This window comes from Rhinoraja longicauda, chromosome 9 (assembly GCF_053455715.1).
Source record: "Rhinoraja longicauda isolate Sanriku21f chromosome 9, sRhiLon1.1, whole genome shotgun sequence".
In the NCBI taxonomy this organism is placed as follows: domain Eukaryota; kingdom Metazoa; phylum Chordata; class Chondrichthyes; order Rajiformes; family Arhynchobatidae; genus Rhinoraja; species Rhinoraja longicauda.
In genome coordinates this window covers 35,283,072-35,301,843 of record NC_135961.1, presented here as the reverse complement: position 1 = coordinate 35,301,843, position 18,772 = coordinate 35,283,072, and the positions used below count along the sequence as shown (strand labels likewise).

Below are 18,772 nucleotides of genomic sequence, written 5' to 3'. Positions count from 1 at the left end.
ATAACACCGATTTCAATGAAACTTCTTCCATTAGCACCAAAGGGACGACCGTGAGTAAGGTGGACCTAAAATTGTTGCACTGTCGTGTAATTCAGGAACAAACAACAAACATGAGAGTTTTAGTATATAGATTAAACCAGGGATGAGAACTAATGATCACTGACGCTGACCAGGACATAAAGTTGCTGATTGACAGCCGTTAAACTATATTTGTATTTTTATGCTTGTGGATATTAAAACTCATGAGGTATGTTTTTTTTCCCCTTCTCTGGACTAACATTCATTTTAAGTTGACTTGCATGATTTGGGTGGTAAATTAGTTGGTAACTGGGTAGTTTTAAACATTATTGGATTAATAAAACATCAGAAGCAGAGAATTTAGTTTAAATTAGGGCAATCAAACAATTTAAATGGGCATTGTTTAAAAATTACAGTTAGTGAAAACTTTTTCACTGCTCAGTACAGGATTTTTGGACTGTCCTAAATTGTAATTATTCGTTTTAATTGCAGTAGTTTATTGCCCTCACTTTATTTTCCATTTATGTTTGTACTTGTAATGTACATGGTGTGATACATAAGACAAAATGCTGGAAGAACCCATTGGGCCAGATAGTATCTGTGGAGGGTAACGGACGTTTGACATTTAGGGTCAAATGTTGAGTAGAGGAGATGGCCGGTATAAATAGGTGAGGAGTAGGGGTGAGGCAAGAGCTAACAAGCAGTAGGTGGATCAAGGTGAGGACTAGTGATTGGTAGAAGGAGCCGGGTGGGGGAGGGGTGGAGATAGTGACAGGCTGAGAGGGAAGAGTGGAGTAGTGATAAGTGTGGGATGGAAGAGGTAGATAGTGACAGGCTTGGAGGGCATAAATAGAAACAAAGGGTTGAATGTTATGGAATCTGATAAGAAAGGAAGAGTGGAATCAAAAATGGATGGGTCAGCAAGCAGAAGCCGAAAGAGGAGTGTGTATGTGATAGGCAAATAGCGTAGAGGGGGAAGAGGAAGGAAATGGTGATAGGAGGGTGGAAAGGTATGGGAGAGGACCTGGCTATGTTCCTGGATAGCTCAGAAGAAGAGAGAAAGGTACAAAGGGAGAGCTGAAATTTGAGAATTCAATGCTCATGCTGTTGGATTGTAGACTGCCCAGGCAGAATAAGAGACACCATTCTTCTAGTTTGTGTTTGGCCTCACCCTGGCAGTCGAAGAACCCAAGGACAGGCAGGTTGGAATGGGAAGAGGAATTAAAATGGCTTGTAACCAGGGGCACCAGGTAGCCATTTTCATTGCCCAAAGTGATGGAAAAGTGCTAGGGAAGAAATTGCTGCATTGATATTTGTACATCTTTAGCTCTGGGTAAGGTACCACAGGACTGGAGGGTGGCTAATTTTATGCCTTTAAAAAGAGCTGCCGGGTCAAACCAGGGAACTACAGGCAGGTGAGCCTAACTATAAGTGGTAGGAAAATTGCTAAAGGGATCCTGAAGGATAGGATCTACCAGCATTTGGAAAGGCAAGCACTGATGAAGATTAGTCAGCATTGGTTTGTGCATGGGAAATTGGGCCTTGCAAATGTGATCGAGTTTTGAAGAGGACTGATAAGGGCAGGCACTGGAGGTTGTCTATGTATGCTTTTGACAAGGTCCTGCATGTTGAATCTTGTCTGGCAGGTTGGATCACATGGGATTAGTGTGAGCTGGCCAATTAGGTACAAAATGACCTGGTGAAGGGAGTCAGAGGGTGGTTGTTATTCAGACTAGAGACCTGTGACTAGTGGACAGTGCTCCGTTTACTGTGATCTATATTATCAATTTGGATGACATTTTGACATAGTTTGTAAATTTGCAGAGGGCACCAAAATTGAAGGTGTACCGAACAGTGAGGAATGTTATCTAAGTTACAAGTGTCTAAATCAATTGGGGAAGTAGACCAAAAAATGGCAGATGCAATTTAACTTAAACATCTGTAAGGTGTTGCGCTTTGGTAAGTTAAACTTGGACAAGATTTATATAACAAATGGTAGGACTCTAGAGAATGTTGTAGAATCGAGAGACCTTGAGGTAGTTCCTCAAAAGTGATAACACAAGTAGTTTGGTGAAGAAGACATTCTTTAAAGGTCAACAAATCAATTCAGCCCTTCTTAATCAGCCAGTCACTGGGCATGCAGGTTTGTTTATGATTATGCAATATAAAGCTAACCCTTGGACCATGACTCCACCAATGAACACTGTCTCCCACATGATTACTGATCTCGGCACACCAGAGGATCTTCCTCCACAGCCTCAAACCTGATAGTGCCCCATCCCTGCAATCCCCATTTCTATTTCCTCTTCAAGATCCACAAACAGGATTGTCTTCGTAGGTTCATTGTTTCTGCCTCCTCTTTCCCCACTGTACTTGCTTTCTCATTACCCAGATTCTATTTTATTTCCCTCCTACCCCCACCCCAACCACTCACGTCAACGATACCTTGCACATTCTGAGCCATTTCAACACCTCCAATTCCTGGACCACACCACCTCATCTTCACCATGGATATCCAACCCGTATACACCCGTCCACCATCAGAAAGACCTTCGGGCCCTTTCTTTCGAAAACATTAATCCAACCAGTTCGCTTCAACTAACAATCCCATACATCTGGCAGTACTTCTTCTCGTCCTAAACAACTTTTCTTTTGATTCTTCTCACCACTCCAGAATTCTTTCGCCACTACATTGAAGACTGTATTTTTGCTGGTGACTACACTTGTGTAGAACTTGTCAATGTTATCAACTTCGCTGCTGACTACCATCCTGCCCTCAAATTTCTGACACCTCTCCCCTTTTTGGTTCTGTCTCCATCTCGGGAGACAAACTATTCACTGAATTACCATAAGCCCAACAACTCATTAACCTCCTAGGCTACACGTTCTCCCGCCGTATCTCTTTTAAGACAACATCCCTTTCTTTCAGTTTCTCCTTCTCCGCTGCATCTGTTCTTGATGAGGCTTTCCACTTCAGAACATCTCGGATGGCCTACTTTTGGAAGAAACGTCGCTTTGTGGTTGATTGAGCCCCCACCCGCATCTCCACCATTTCCGACACTTCTGCTCCCTGCCATCTCCTCGGCGAGACCACCAGTTTAATCAAGGTTGAGTCTCACCCTGGACACTCTTTTCTCCACTCTCCCTTCAAGCAAGAGGTAGATACGTGTGAAAACACATACCTCTGGCTTCAGGGACAGTTTCTTCCCTGCTGTTAAGGGCAACTTAATCATCCTATCACCAATTAGAGAGCGGTCTTGACCAACCAACTACCTCATTGAAGGCCCTTGGACTATCTTTAATCAGGATTTACTGGAATTTATCTTGCACCAAATGTTATTCCCTTTATCCTGTATCTACACTGAACAGCCTGACTGTAATCATGTATACTCTGCTGACTGGATAGCATGCAACAAAAAACATTTTCACTGTACCTCGGTACACGTGACAATAAACTAAACTAAATAGAATAGGGATTGCTTTTCTTGTCTAGCACGTCATTTGACGCACCTATCTACTTACTGCAAGGAGTCTTGGAGAAAGTCCACTTTCCTCAGATAGACACAAAAAGCTGGAGTAACTCAGCAGGACAGACAGCATCTCTGGAGAGAAGGAATGGGTGACGTTTCGAGTCGAGACCCTTCACTTTCCTCGCCTGTCCTCGCACCACTTCCTTCACCTCCACCCAGGGACCTAAACAGCCGTTCCAGGCGATGAAATTCATCTGCACCTCCTCCAAGCTTGTCTATTGTATTTAGTGCTCTCTTTGGCCTCTACACTGGTGAGGCCAATGTAGTTGACTTTGCCAAACGCCTGCACTCTGTTCACCAGGAGTTCCCCGTTTCTAGCCATTTTATTATCACTTCCCATTCTTATACTAACCTGTCTCTACGGTCTCCTGTACTGCCAGGTTGAGGCCAAAATTGGAGGGACCTTGTATTCCACAAGGGTAATTATATCCCAACATGAACATTGGATCCTCCAATTTCAAGTAACCCACTTCCCCCCCTCTGTTCATTTCCCTCTCCTTCTGATGTATCCAGGTCCTTTCGCACCCTCTTCTTTCCAGCGCCCACCCCGTCCCCTATCATTCAGTTTCTTTTCCTTCCTTCATCTGGCCTTCCCCAAACTATTCCCATTTCCCCAACATCCCTCCCTTTTTTTGGTTTATCAGGTTCCACATCTGCAACCCTTTTGTCTCCATTTATCATCTCCTAGTTCCTGAAGCTGTCTTCAATCTTCCCTCCCCCTCCTTGCTCCATTTGCTCATCAAGCCCTTCCTCACTGAATCCACCTACCACTTGCCAGCTCCTGCACCATCCCGCCTGCCAACCTCTCAATACTTGCAACCTCCCCCTTTAGACTCAGTCCTGCTATGAAACGTCGACTATTCCTCTGCCTCCACAGATGCGGCTAGTTCCTCCAGCAGGTTGTTTCTTGCTACAGATTCCAGAATCTGCCGTCTTGTTTCTCCATTAAACTGACAATATCTAACTTGCATGATCAAGACTTCCCTGAGAAATTGAGCACTTCAGCCTGGAACTTCCAATGTAAATTCATTAACTCATATTCAGTAAATCCAGTATGAATGTGCATCGTGAAGACACCTCCAATGATTGATTTCCCAGTTGCATTCTTCACAGTCCGGCAGTGAAGTGCTAATGTTCTGAGATTTCTTGTTGGTTAGATAGGAAGTTCTGGACCCAGCTCAATTTAGTAATGACACAGGTAGAGCAACTCTTTCATTTCCATTTATAAGACATAGGAGCAGAATTAGGCCATTTGGCCTATCGAGTATATTCTGCCATTCAATCATGGCTGATCTATTTTACGCTCTTCATAAAAGAATGGCTGGAAGAGATTTCCAATATTTGATTTGAGTTAACTAAATGTATTTGGGTTATTCTGTTTTAAATTTGGGTTTTTTTGTGCAATTTTCCTTTGAATGTTTAAAGGTTAGCAACATTTACAAACAGTACTTTAATGTTTTGACAGCCAGTTAAGTTTGGGGTAGAGAGGAAAGATGTGGGGTTTAATTGGTGTCAACGCATTTCTGTGAGATAGTCTTATTCAGACATCACTCTTGAGATGCCAATTACAACTGGAAGGCCCTGTGTTGCATAGGGCCTCTCTTGAAATATTTGGGTAGCTTTATTTATGAATTTGACGTGTTAATAGACTCCAGGTAAGTGCAAGGAAATTCTGACGGCGGCTGCTGAAAATCCCACCCATCAACACCTGAGGCTGTCTGTTCAATTAATCCATGGCACAGTACTGTAGGATCCATAATCCAAAAGCTGGCATGTTATTTTGATTACCAAAGAGACCAATTAAAATCACGGCAAGATTCTTTACAAAACAAAAATAGCCAATCTTGGTGATATTTGCTTTACAAATGAGCATGCTCTGGAATTTTTATTTCAGAGGCCACTGTCCTTTTTGACCAGTGCATTGGTTCTTGTAGATCAACCTGAATTGCTGTAGGATCAGATTGCTGAACTAGTGTAGATTTTCTTTTTAGAACTAGTTTAAAAATAATGTTCTAACGCTTGTTTTAGAATCAGTGTTCCCACCAAACCTCCCTCAAAGCAGAAGGTTGTTTCTCTTTAAACTGATCTGAATGAAGCCTCCAAAGGCACAGTTGTAGCAAAAAATTGTCTTGAACTGATCGGGGAAACCCACGCAAGATTCAACTATCTTGAGCAGTGAGTGCGGGTCTGTGTTTGCAGTAATGCTCATGGAAGAAAATGGTTTGGGAAGATCACCATTGAGATGGAGCAGCAAATGCGGATATCCTCCGTATCAGCTCTTTAGAACTGAACGACTATAGTATCTTCTATTCAGAGCAACTATTTTAAGAAATTTTGAGGTGTAAATAAATGATGACTGCCTGAAATTTTATGTGGGGTCTTGTATTCACTGTGCAAACAAGTACATAAGAGATGCAATTGGAACATTGCAAAATACTATCCAAAAGATTAAAATTCAATGGTTTCCTTAAGATACCAAGCTATAAATGATACCGGTGGCTAAAATACATAATGGGATCGTCTGTATAGTTCCAAATCAGTCTCTTCTGTGGAGTGCCCGCCATGCCAATCTTTGGCACTCTTAGATTTATATGATTTACAGGCCAGATCTCATGTAGAAAACAATGCGTTTGCTTGTATGATAACACAAGACTGATTAAGCTCTGTGGCGAAGACACTTCCCTCTTTCCATTAAAAGTACTTGGTCATCACTGAAAGGGCCGGCATTCATAAAATCCCTAAATGCCCTTGACCAAGTATTGGATGAACTACTGCCTTAAACCTCTGCAGTCCTACTGGTGAAGGTTCTACCACCATTTGCTGATTAGGAAGTTACAGCATTGAGACATAGCATTACTGAAGAGCCAGCAGCAAATATTTAAATACAAATCTTGGAGTATGTGTAATATAGATTGTAAAGAAAGGAAAATGTAGCTGTGGGCAATAAATCCTTATCAAGCACTCTTGCAGTCTGTTTAAGATGGTGTTAGAGAAATAAAGGAATTACATTAACATCTTACTCATTTATATTAGTATTGTCTTATTCAATAAAATGTGCCTTTTTGACAGTGATTTTTGCTTCCAACAGAACCAGATTCAGTACCTCAAGCAAGTCCAACTGCCCAGTGCTGCTCAACTCCGAAGCACCTTGGTTGACCCTTCCATTAACTTGTTTTTCCTTAAAATGAAGACTGAACTGGAACAGACTAAAGACAAACTGGAACAAGCTCAAAATGAACTGAGTGCCTGGAAGTTTACACCTGATAGGTAAACAAACAAAATACTCCCCAGTCAAGACTTCCCTGACAATCCCACTGCAAGAATGCTATGGTGGGATGGCCAAGTACTCTCTTATCAGAGCAAGACAGCCTCAGCCTTTGAGCAAAAAAAATCCGATTCATTTACTGCTCAGCTTGTTATGCTTAATGTAAAACATTATCAGATGAACATTCTGTTTCAGCTTTTCCCCCCTTCTACTTCAGAGGCCTGAAGGAGTCGGACTGTTCCGAAGAGGTGGCCTGCCTCCAACTTTAAAAAAAATCTTGCCCAGTTTAGACACTTGAAATTTGGTTTTTTTAGAAGAAAATAAAGGGAGGAAAAGAAGTCACTTTTCTGCACAAAAAAAGGGAAGTGTAAAGTCTGTTTGTTGCACACTGTTCTGGTGGCTGTGTTTGCAGACTGAGTTTGGAGGAGAGAACATAGCTTTTCTCGTCTCAGACACTGCCTGAATTGAGTTCGTGTAAATTCGTTTAAAGTAGTGGAATGCCCTGCACTCCAAATGTTGCGCTAGTGACCAATAGACACTGGAAGTCAGTTTGGTGTAAGACTGAAGACTTCCTGCTTGTTCACGGTGAACTGTCAAGAGTTGAAAAAACATTGAAGTGACTTTAGAGCACAGTCTGAAAGATTTGAATAATTTTTTGAACTGGTCACCACTCTAGAGTTGAACTTGCAAGCCATCTTTTCGTATTGATTCATTCTGCAGCAACCTTCCCTCTATTGTGAATATGGTTTCTTTAACATCATTAACTAACAAACGTATGTGCCAATCGATGAGCAGACTTACAAATGTAAGCACTTAACTTGAAATCTATCTCTTTGGTTAGTTTTTTTGGTGGTGAGATTTAAATCTCATTCACCGGCTATCTATTAGAGGGAATGTTGTTTTTAAAACGTATGCCATTTTTGTAATGGGGCCTTGATTTCTGAAACGTTGCCACTGGTGACATGTCTGGAAACACATTTGTGCTATGGTAGAACCCAAGTGTAATGAATTTAGTTTTAATTCCAGGAATTGCAAGTAATAACTGTACATTTAAAAGGTTTGCATCGGATAAAATTGACATGCAATGTCACTCCGGGAAAACTTTATCTTTGTCGTTGATGGGAGACGATTTAAATGTTTGAGGTAATAGATTATGTACCCTTACAGTTTAAAGAGATACAACTTAAATGACATCGTTAATATTCATGCCAGAATGACGTCTGTAGCTACATGTTTCTAGTTGGTTTAGGTATTATATAAATTTTGTTGGTTCATTATACAGTGTTTTATCAAACTTGGGCTTTTCAAATGTGCTGGTTACTTTAATTACTGTGATCTAAGCAAACTAATGGGGTATCAAATGAAAATCAGACCCAGTCCTGCAGTGTGGCACACCAAATGTGTACCACTTCATAATTCAGCCAATTCCACAACTCCGAGCTGAGAATGCCAAGTTGGTTGTGGTTTCCTTGGGGGAAATGGACTTCTGAGTATGTACCGCATCACTTGCTTTACTTGCAATGTCTTCTGAACCATATTGGGAAGTTTAAAAAAAAAATAAAGACCCTCGGATGCACTAATTGCTCCTGAAGCAAAATTTTAGATAGTAGATGGTTTTAAAATTTGAATTCAGTTGTAATGTAGTACTAATTGAGAGGGACTTTTATCACTGGTCTCTGTACTGAACCCGTGTCTATTTTCCTAACTGGCAGGGAGAAAATATATATCAAAGTACACACTGTTTTCTTTTATCTTGCTGTTTTTCCAAGTGTTCATTGTAAAGGTCACAGTGCAATTTGCAAATTATAGTCTAACCTTCTTCCCATTTCCGTACGGGTCTTTTTAGTTATTGTACCATATTCTGTTTAATTTATTTCAATATTGCAAAATGGCCTGTCTCAACAAAAAAAATGTATTTCTAAAACTGAAAAACTAATTTCCATGTTTCATAAAATGTTTTGTATTGCATCAGGGTAACCATTGCTGCTAACTTTCCATACGAGAAGCGTTGAAGATCAAGCTGGTGGAGATTCATACTGTTCAGCGAAATTAACTTTTTAATCAAGTTGATCCCAAACCTTTGGGAGAATACGTTTGATTAAAAGCACATGCCCTTGCTCTTGACTGAAAAACGATTATGATCACATAACTATATGCATGTTCTCAAAGACCACAACATTTAACCATGTTTGACCCCATTCTCAAATATTATGACAACTGATATTGTGGAAAATTTCATCCAGGTCTTGCAGTGATGGCTGTGTCTGTAAAGTATATCAACAAAATAGGGATGTATGAATATGTGAAACTTTATTTTCATTAATTGCGTCTTGCATCATAATCCAGCTGTGTTCTTGTTAAAATATGAATCATGTAGGTATGTGTGGCTGTTTGTCAATGTGTATCAATTGTTAATTTTATATATTGAAGAAAAACTGCATGCCACAACATGACATGTGACCAACAATCAAGTTCGGGTCACAATGTTATACTGGAAATATTTCAAAAGAGCAACTAATATGATGGTGAATATGCTTCAACGATATATTCATTTCTTGAGGATTAGAAACCTCCATCTCATCAGACGTTCTGTTTATCATTGCAATGTCTTGTTTGATTCTTCTTTTGAGTTCTGTAAGAATTGAGCACCAGGCATCGCAGTATATCTTCATGTCAGACTGGTTTAACATTTTGAGCTATTGACGCCCACACTTTGGTGATGAATTTGCACCATCGGGGCTGGGCGGGGCTTTTATTTTTCTTGGAGGTGGTGGGAGGTTTGTGGGAAAAAATGGAGTTGGAGAGCAGGGAATAGAATTGTATTAATGTGCTTTGATCCAGAATTCCATCTACACAATACAGGTTCCGGTGCCCTTGAGCGCTGCGATTGATTAATACGTTGGTTTCCTGTAGTTCCGCTGCTGATGCCAACCCTGGTTGTCAAAGTTAAAATCTGTAGATTTGAGGAACATTGTATGAATTTGAAATTCGTACATCCATAAACCAGAGAGCTTGTGACAGCTTATGTTTTGTAACACATGAGAGCTCTAGTTTAGATCGCCTGCTTTGTTGTTTAGCCAATTTTGAAGACTTATTAATTTGGGCCGGATGCAATTTATTTTCAATGCTTCTTATGTTAAATCCACAGTGGAAGCATTTTAGTTTTAATATTTTGAATGTACAGCATAGGCCATTTAAAGATTTTGTGATATTTGTTAGCTTGCATGAATTGCTTATGGTGCAGTTCTACGTGCACCAATGCCTCAAGCCCAAACTCTTATTGTATGTTAGTAGGCCACTGTTCATTAATAGCCCAACCTAAACTTTCCACTGTCTTTGTCCAATGTACAAGTGCGCTGCTTAACAGGGGCGCACTAAACTGAAATGGGAAGCCCAGCCGATTTCTGCCTTCTCCCATGGCACCTACCCAAAATGCAGTCACTCTAATGGTCATTGATATCCTGAGTAGTCACCAGAGTCCTTGGACACGGCTGAGATGCATTGGTTTGAACACCAGCTGGCGTGAGTTTACTGTTAATTGCTTATGTACATTAATGCTTTAGGTTATTTTCAATGCAGTAAACTTGTGATTTTTGTTATTTAACCGTGACATTTTTCCAGTTGTTGTACGATCTCTGTGAATATGTTAACTGAATATAGCCTTGATGTTGCAACCAAAAGTCCTGCAGGAACTGGTTGATGTTATTTCCACTTGTGTTTATAAAAACAAAAATGGAAAACATTTAAATGGTTGTTTCTGGTACTTGATTTGAAAATGGGATCGTAACCAAAGTGGGTTAGAAATGTTTGGTCTTTAATAGTATGTGATCATGTTTGGTGAACTCCAGTTTATGAAGAACTGTTGGTTCCCTCTGTGATGGTAAGTGTCTGTCTTTACAGCCAAACGGGAAAAAAGCTGATGGCCAAGTGTCGGATGTTAATTCAGGAAAACCAGGAACTGGGGAGACAGCTGTCCCAGGGACGGATTGCACAGCTGGAAGCTGAATTGGCTCTTCAGAAGAAGTACAGTGAGGAGCTCAAAAGCAGCCAGGATGGTGAGTGGAGTTCAGTGTTGGGCTCTTAACTGTTCTTGTTGTGATGAGGTGGTAGAGTAAGGTATTTTTACAGGAATTGGTGTTAAGGAATTGGATGGGCTTGTGTAGTATTATATGCATGTTTTTTGTATTAATTGATGTTTTATTCCAAATTTTCTCATTTGCTCAGATTTGTAAAGTATCATGATTAGGTCGAGCATCACTCTCCACAGAGTCAGACTGTTGTGAATTGGCATTGATTTCAGGATGAGCTCATCCTCAAGGATAACATAGCAGTGTAGTTTAGAACATGCTTTATTATCAAACTTCTTTTATTTATTTATTATTATAACCTCTTTTAGGTGGTAGGTGAAAATGTTCTAGTTGTTTAGGTAAAGATACAGTGGTCATATTCAAAGGAGAGGACTGAATGCCCTGGTTAACATCTGTGCCTCAAGCAATTTGTTGAGCATGGCACATTTAGCCATTGAATCTGTCTAAAAATGCAACAGCAGATTTTTGTGCAATTGACGCTGAATTGCATTGTACTGAATAAAGTTGCAGTATATTCACTTAGTGAATTCTTGATGTCCGAACAAACTTACGAAGTGAAGTACCTCAAAATTAGGAAAGGTCACCACCTTGTACTGTCACAAGACAATATTGCATCTCCGGACAAGTGAGTTATTTCTAAAAAGTGCATTTATATCTGCTCAATATTGCCAGTAAACTGGAAAACCCACTGCAGTGGGGTATTTAATGACTAATTTTACTTGCCATGCCACTCTCAAAAATGATGGAATCTCTGGCTAATAGCCAAGGAATCGGAAGATTGTACAGCACAGGAACCGCCCTACGGAATCCCACCACTTCCTCGCTGATCTTTTTGGCCGTCAGCACATCCCCTTTCATAAGGGTCATTATTTGCATTGGGGATGTGGTCCTGATGGTTAAGGCATCCCTGATCTTTCAATTGAATCTCAGAAATGGAATGAAATTATGAACACTTAAGGGGCTGTGATTTAATTACAATTGATCAGTGGTGTTCCAGGATTTAGACTCATTTAACAACAGTATATTTCCAAATTCGAATAAATGTGACATAGAGGGAAATTTACGTGATATAGAGGGAAAGAGGCAGTGGTATCCTTGCATGCCTGCCACCTATGTTCTTGGTGGCCGAGTTGCAGATTGAGAAGTTGTTGTTCAAATAGCATTGTGGAATACTTATAGTACACTTTGTGGATGTTTCTTGCTCCAGCTAAGGTAAGCTGGTGATAGAGGGAGTGAGCTTGGATTGTTTTCTCTGGAGCATCAATGGCTGAGGGAAACATCTAAGAGATGTTTGTAAGATAATGTGAGGCATAGATAGGGTAGATATTCAGGACCTTTTTCCAGGGTGGTAATGTCAAATACTGGCGGCCAAAGCTTTAAGGTCAGAGGAAGAAATTTTAAAGAAGGGCAATATTTTTGCGCAGTGAGAATGCACTACCAAGGGTGATGGTGGAAGTAGATATGAAAGTACTCTTTAAGGGCTTTCAGATGGACACAGGCAGACAGAAGGGATTGGTTTAAGTACGCCTCATGTTCGATACAGACATTGTAGGAAGAAGGGCCTATTTCTCTGATGTACTATTCATTCCAGAGTTCCCAGAGAAAGAGACAGTATTGTTGGAACTGCATTATCAAAGCAAGTGGACAGTGCAATGTTTCACCACATCGTTCGTGATTTGTAGATTGTGGAAAGGTCTTGGGGTGAGTCACGTACTACAGAACCCTATCTCTAACTTACTCTTGCAGTCACAGTATTTCTGTAGCTGATAGTCTGGTCAGCTGTTGACACCTTCTGTCATTTTGGAGAGTAATTGATAGGAGAGTAATTAGCTGGATTGGATTTGTCTTGCTTTTCGTGAACACGACAATTTTCCACATTTTGGGTAGATGCCCCAAAACATGGAATTCATTTTGTACAGATGGCCGTGGAGGCCATCATTGGGTATTTTTAAAGCGGAGATTGATAGATTTGTGATTAGTAAGGGTGTCAAAGGTTACGGGGAGATGGCAGGAGAATGGGATTGAGAGGGAAAGATAGATCAGCTATGATTGAATGGTGGGGTCGACACAATGGACCGAATGGCCTAATTCTGCTTATGAAATGATGCCAGTGTAGCTGTAGTACATCTTGGCTGGAGACGCCACTAGTTTTGGCTATCAGGTCTAACATGCCATTCAGTATGATCACAGTTAATCTGTGTCTGTTTACTTCTGAACCATTCTCCTACTGTCTTCCTGGATTTAGCGCTGTGAATCTTTTTCAGACTTCCTCCAACGCGACTGTATCCCTTTTTTTGGATTAGGGGACCAAAACTGCACAGGATTCCAAGTGTCTCACCAACACCCTGTACACCTAGAAAACTACATACTATTTCTAAACTCCAAGCCTCTGCAATAAAGGACTATGTACCATACTAACTATTTACTGCATTTGCCTGTTTATCTTTTGTGAATCATGCATAAGAACACTTTGATCGCTCTGAACCTCAATCCTCTGCAAACTATTTTGATAACTGTCTTCCTTTTGATTTTTCTTAGCGAAGTGTACAACCTCACATTTTTCTACATCAAAATCAATTTGCCAAGTTTTTACCCACTCAGACAGCCTATCTATATCCTGTTGCATAGTTCAAATACCTTTGTGACTTCCCCCTCCTATGTTTTTTCATTGGCAAGCTTGGATACCTTGCACTCCGTCTCTCTCCTTCAGATTGTTAATAGATAGTAAATAACTGAGTGCCAAGAACTAATCCCAGGGGTGCTCCACTAGTTTTCTCCAGTCAGATAAACCCCATTCTGATTCTGTCATCCATATGATAACTGATATTCAGTTCAAATTAACACCTATCTGCCAATCAACCCCTCACCTGTATCCACATATCATTTGCCGGGCTTTGTCCCACCCCCTACCTCTCACAGCTTTCCCCTCCACCCTACAAGCTGCCTGAAGAAGGATCCCCATCTGAAACATCTCTCTATGTTCTTTGCAGATGCAGCCCGATCCTCTGTTACTCTAGCACTTTGTGATTTTTCCTCACGATTCCAGCATCTGTAGTTCCTTATGTTTACTCTTCTTAATAATTTAGTTTACAAAATGATGGTTTAGTAAAAACTAAAACTAAGATGTATTTTACCAAGGTTTGGGCTACTTTGACCTTTGTTTCCCTCAGCACCTTGGATACATGAATTTAGATCAAATTACTTTTCTGCTTCAAATGCCACCAGCCTCTTCAACACTGCCAGTTACCTATTTTTCAGCTCCATTTTCTGCTACTTCATCCATTACATAAGAGCACTCATGCAAAAATGTAATGTATTTTGCCACGACTGGTCATTACTTTCTTGAGCACTGGAGTTCTACTTGTTAAGTTTTCTCCAGAATTTTGCAACACTATTTGAACTCTTGCTTGAGTTAATCCAAGAAGAAATCAAGTGTCAAGTCTACATAAACAGTTTGTATTGTCTAATGTTAATTTTATTTCAGTTTTATTTAATTTCTGTGATAGAAGAAAGCATGGATAAATAAAATAGCCAAGAAAAATGTTTTGCTAAGTAAAGAATATTCAAGGAAAAAGTCCAGATTTATAAAAGGATTTGAACTATTTGATGAATAGAATGGGTATCGGAGTGGTGTAAGGGGGGGAGATGCCTGTTTCTGGTGTTAAAGCCAGTTGATGCTGTTGCAAATTCAGTTATCGTGCACTTGGTAAGGTAGGATTTCACATCACTATTTATAATGTCACTTCCATGCAACACTGAAAATTGTCGTGTGAAATCTTGAGAAGGGCAGTCCACACGCAGTCCAAATTTAGCCCATGGAAACATTTGGCCTTAAGGACCGAGAATTTGGATCAGATAATTCAATTCTATTTGATTTCTTGTTTACTAATTGCCTTTCCACATTGAAACAAGTTTTCGGAGAGGCTTCAAAGATGTGCAGCTTTTTAGGAGAGAAGGTAGATCTACCCTATCCCTAACATCTGTTAATATAATTTGTTTAGGATGCAGACAAATTGCAGGAAGCTTTGATTTAGCTTTTGATTTTCATGTGAATAACTGGAGCCTTTTTACGTAGTTTAGTTTAGTCTGGAGATACAGCATGAAAAACTGGCCCTTCATCTCACCAAACCCATGTGATCGCCGATAATCCATTCACACCAGTTTCTCATGCATTCCTTGCATTCTAGGGACAATTATAAAGGTATAATTAACCTACAAACCCACACTTTTTGGGGATATATTATAATTCCTTTAGACTTCAACAAACATCTGTTTAAATGCTGAGGCTAGAGAATCGTGTATGATGATACGGTATTCTGTGTTAATGACCAATTGAGCCACAAAGCCAAAACATGTAGAAATGTTCCAGCTTCCTGTAACCCTGGACACCCAACCCTTCCGAATTTGGCGGAAAGTTTCCGCTTTCTTATTTCATTTCCGCCATTTCGATTTCGCCTCATTTTTCCGCAAAACAGTCGATAATTGCAATTTTGGCAATTCGGCCGCTAGGGGCTCCGCGAGAAATCCCCCCGCCCTGGAAGTCTCCCCGAAAATGTGGCACCTATGCTGGGCAAGGCAGCCAATCTCGACCTCATCAGGACTTCCACAGCCGATCGGTGGATTAGATTTGCAACCTGCGGCCGGAGCTCTGGAACTCCAGCCCAGCTGGAGCCAGCACATCTATCTCCATAGCTGACTTCCTTGGACGGCTGGATAAACCAGCAAAGCTCTGGAACCAAGAGTGCCAGAAAATCAATGGTGGAATTGTAATGAGTAAATATTAAATTTAAGTGCAAGATTATATAACTATATTAATTCATTAAGAAGGAGTTAAAATATAAAACACAGCAGAAAAGCCAATTACCACCTTTTTGGGCTGATTATCAATTAATGTGCGAATTTACTTCAACAAGTACTTCCGTATGCTTAGTCGAGTCGCATATATCAACTCTTCATAACTTAGTCATACATTTTATGACCATTGTTCTTTTATTCAATACCAAGAGATTTGGGATGTGTAAGGAAAAAGCAAAATAGAAAAAACAAAACAAAACAATTTTTTCTATGTGTTGCAAAAAGTATCTCTGTTCAATAACCTTTCTATAAATAGCAGAATATAATGATAGGCCTGACATTGTACATGTAGTCCAGGAACTACAGACTGTTGGAAATAATAGTAGTTTTTCACACATGAATGCGCATTTAGCGTGAATACCTTTTTTTTTGCTGAAAAGTTGCATTATGCGCCACATTTTGATGTAAAATTCTGAATTTTGGACATCAAAGTTACAAATTTGTAAAATCAAATGTTGGGAGGTCTGCCTGGAAAATGCAATTTTTTTGAAGAAAAATATTAATAGAAAATAATATGGAAGTCTTTATATACCATTGCGCACATATAATGTATCTGGATAGTAATTTGACGATCAGATTTGATAAAGCAGTAGAACTTGAGGTTATTTGCACGTAAATTGTGCTCAAAAGTGTAAAATGTTTCTTTAAAACGTGTGGCGGTCTGATGCCGATGTTTTTCATTTTGAAAAAGATTCTATTGAATTGTTCTGTTTTCCCTGTGTAGAGCTGAATGATTTCATTATCCAGTTGGATGAGGAGGTAGAAGGGATGCAAAGTACGATCATGGTTCTGCAGCAGCAACTGAAGGAGGCACGCCAGCAGTTGGCTCAGCTTCAAGGACAACAGCAGCATCACCAGGTGCTACCCCATGGCACCTGCAGGACTCCAGTCCTTGAGCCTTCTGCACAGGTGGAGACCATTAGCAAAGACTGCAACCGAATCGTCAATGGACCAACCAATGGTGATTCATCCCCGCAAGGAAGAGCAGCGGCTGCTTACCAAGACAAGACTAATCTCTACCGCGAAGGAAGCAGCACGGAGGATGATTTCTCATCATCTCCGGGGAGTGGAAATAAACTTTCAAACCACGGTGAAGAAAGGCTGGACCGAGCAGGCAGCAGTAGCATGTATCAGCTAGGTCCTGGATATGAGAGTGTAGACTCCCCTACTGGTAGTGAGAACTCTCTTACACAGCACTCAAATGACACAGACTCCATCAATGACCCTCAGGAAGATAAACCACTTCTTGTGAAAGGTACTAGAACTATGGGTTCCCGCCATGTTCAGAATGGGTTGGACTCTGTCAGCACACAGGGGTCAGTTTTGTAACATTTAACGGGCTTTGTCTGCAGTCTTTTTTATATAGTGTAATTTCATTTGGCTGACAGCTGTCCGGTGACTGATAAAGGTAGTGTGTAACTTCTGTTAAAAGTTCAGCCTTTTTGTGTTTTGCTTTCTTGTAAAACTGTTGCTACTGTTTAATTTTTTTAAAAGCATCATAATTGCGTTGGCTGTTGCTGAAACGATGTTGATACATGTAGACCCGAGTTATTTTTTTATATGATTTAATCTGAATAAAATGTATTATAACAACTTTAACATGGGGAGAAATTGTGTAAAACTGGGACTGGTACATCTAGAAGTCCAGTGGAATGTTATTGACGTTTTACCCCACCCCATTATACAGTCCTGCAACAAGAAAAAGTTGCACCACAAATGTGTGTGATGATTATGTTAGCTTGCCAAATGCAGTAGTTACTTTTCCAAAGGAAGTTTGGGTGTTGTACTTGGCATATTCAGGTTTGGGAAGTCTCGTGTAGTTTGTATTAACTACAGTGACATTTTACACCATCCATATGTGTGCATTATCCCCAGTGACATGGCTGTGCTTAAAAAAAATTAGTGTATATTGTTACCCAGTTTCTAGGCAAGAGTTGTTTCCTGTGTAATGCATATTCTGTGAAATCCCCAGAAATCCCTCACCTGTACTGACCAAACTTAATAAAGTCTTTTAATAGCCTATATCTTGAACTTCACTCTATTGAGTTATTTGTGCCGGATGTGATATATGGAACAAGGTCTTGCAGGTTCAGACTAATACATAATTCCTGCTAAAATGTCTTTTCCTTCTCTAGGTTAGCCATGCTTGGGGTAAACCAAATGCCCTCTACCGTGTTAACTGCTAGCTACTTATGTGGAATTTGGAGGACTTGTATTTCTGTTGTTTTGACCCTCTTCGAACAGTAGATTTAACGTGAAAATCTGTGGACTTCTCCAGATACAAACCTGGATACACACTGGCACATTGGAAATTGCCACAATATGTCTGTAATTTCGATTGAACGACACAGAAAAAAAATATTTTAAGCTCATTATGCCAGTGATTGAGTGCCTAATTAATCCCATTACTCCGCAGTATACACGGCTCTTTAAAATTCTTTGAAGCATACTTTCCATGTTCTGTTGTCACGAAATACAACTCCTCAAGGTTAGATTGCAGAATGATGTGAAAAATGGCATTTTAGACAGCATTAGGCTCCTTGTGGCTTATTTGACTTGTCTACTGATACGTGTGTTGCTGTTTGTTTGACTCATCTTTTAACTGTTTCAGAAATTAAAACTGGTACGCAAACGGTGACCCAACCTGACTGTCTTGATATAGAAACGAAGAACTGCAGATGCTCGTTTATACCAAAGATAGACACAAAGTGCTGGAGTAACTCAGTGGGTCAGGCAGCATCTTTGGAGAAAAAGGATGGGTGACGTTCCAGACTTAGTCTGAAGAAGGACCCTGGCCCGAAACATCACCCATCCTTTTTCTCCAAAGATGCTGCCTGACCCACTGAGTTACTCCAGCACTTTGTGTCTATCTCTGACTGACTTAATGTTTATCCTCGACATGAGCTTTGATACTTATGATGCCCGTGCTTCCAAATCCTCCTAGGCTCCTTTTAAGTTTAATTATTAATACTTAACAACCCTTCTGTTTTAACTATCATACTCTCTTATAATTCTGT

The 18,772-nt window shown here is 40.2% G+C and overlaps 1 protein-coding gene across 6 annotated transcripts in view; it reads left to right on the top strand.

Annotated features, from left to right (window-relative positions):
- wtap (WT1 associated protein) overlaps positions 1-17,789 on the top strand; it is a 43,290-nt gene extending 25,501 nt beyond the window's left edge. For all 6 annotated transcript variants that reach the window (XM_078405111.1, XM_078405117.1, XM_078405114.1 and 3 more), the window contains 3 exons: positions 6,637-6,815; positions 10,714-10,868; positions 16,480-17,789. In XM_078405111.1, the coding sequence (XP_078261237.1) occupies positions 6,637-6,815; positions 10,714-10,868; positions 16,480-17,084 (939 nt within the window). In that variant the 3' untranslated portion in view covers positions 17,085-17,789. The remainder of the gene's footprint in view (positions 1-6,636; positions 6,816-10,713; positions 10,869-16,479) is intronic.
- Positions 17,790-18,772: the final 983 nt, after the last annotated feature.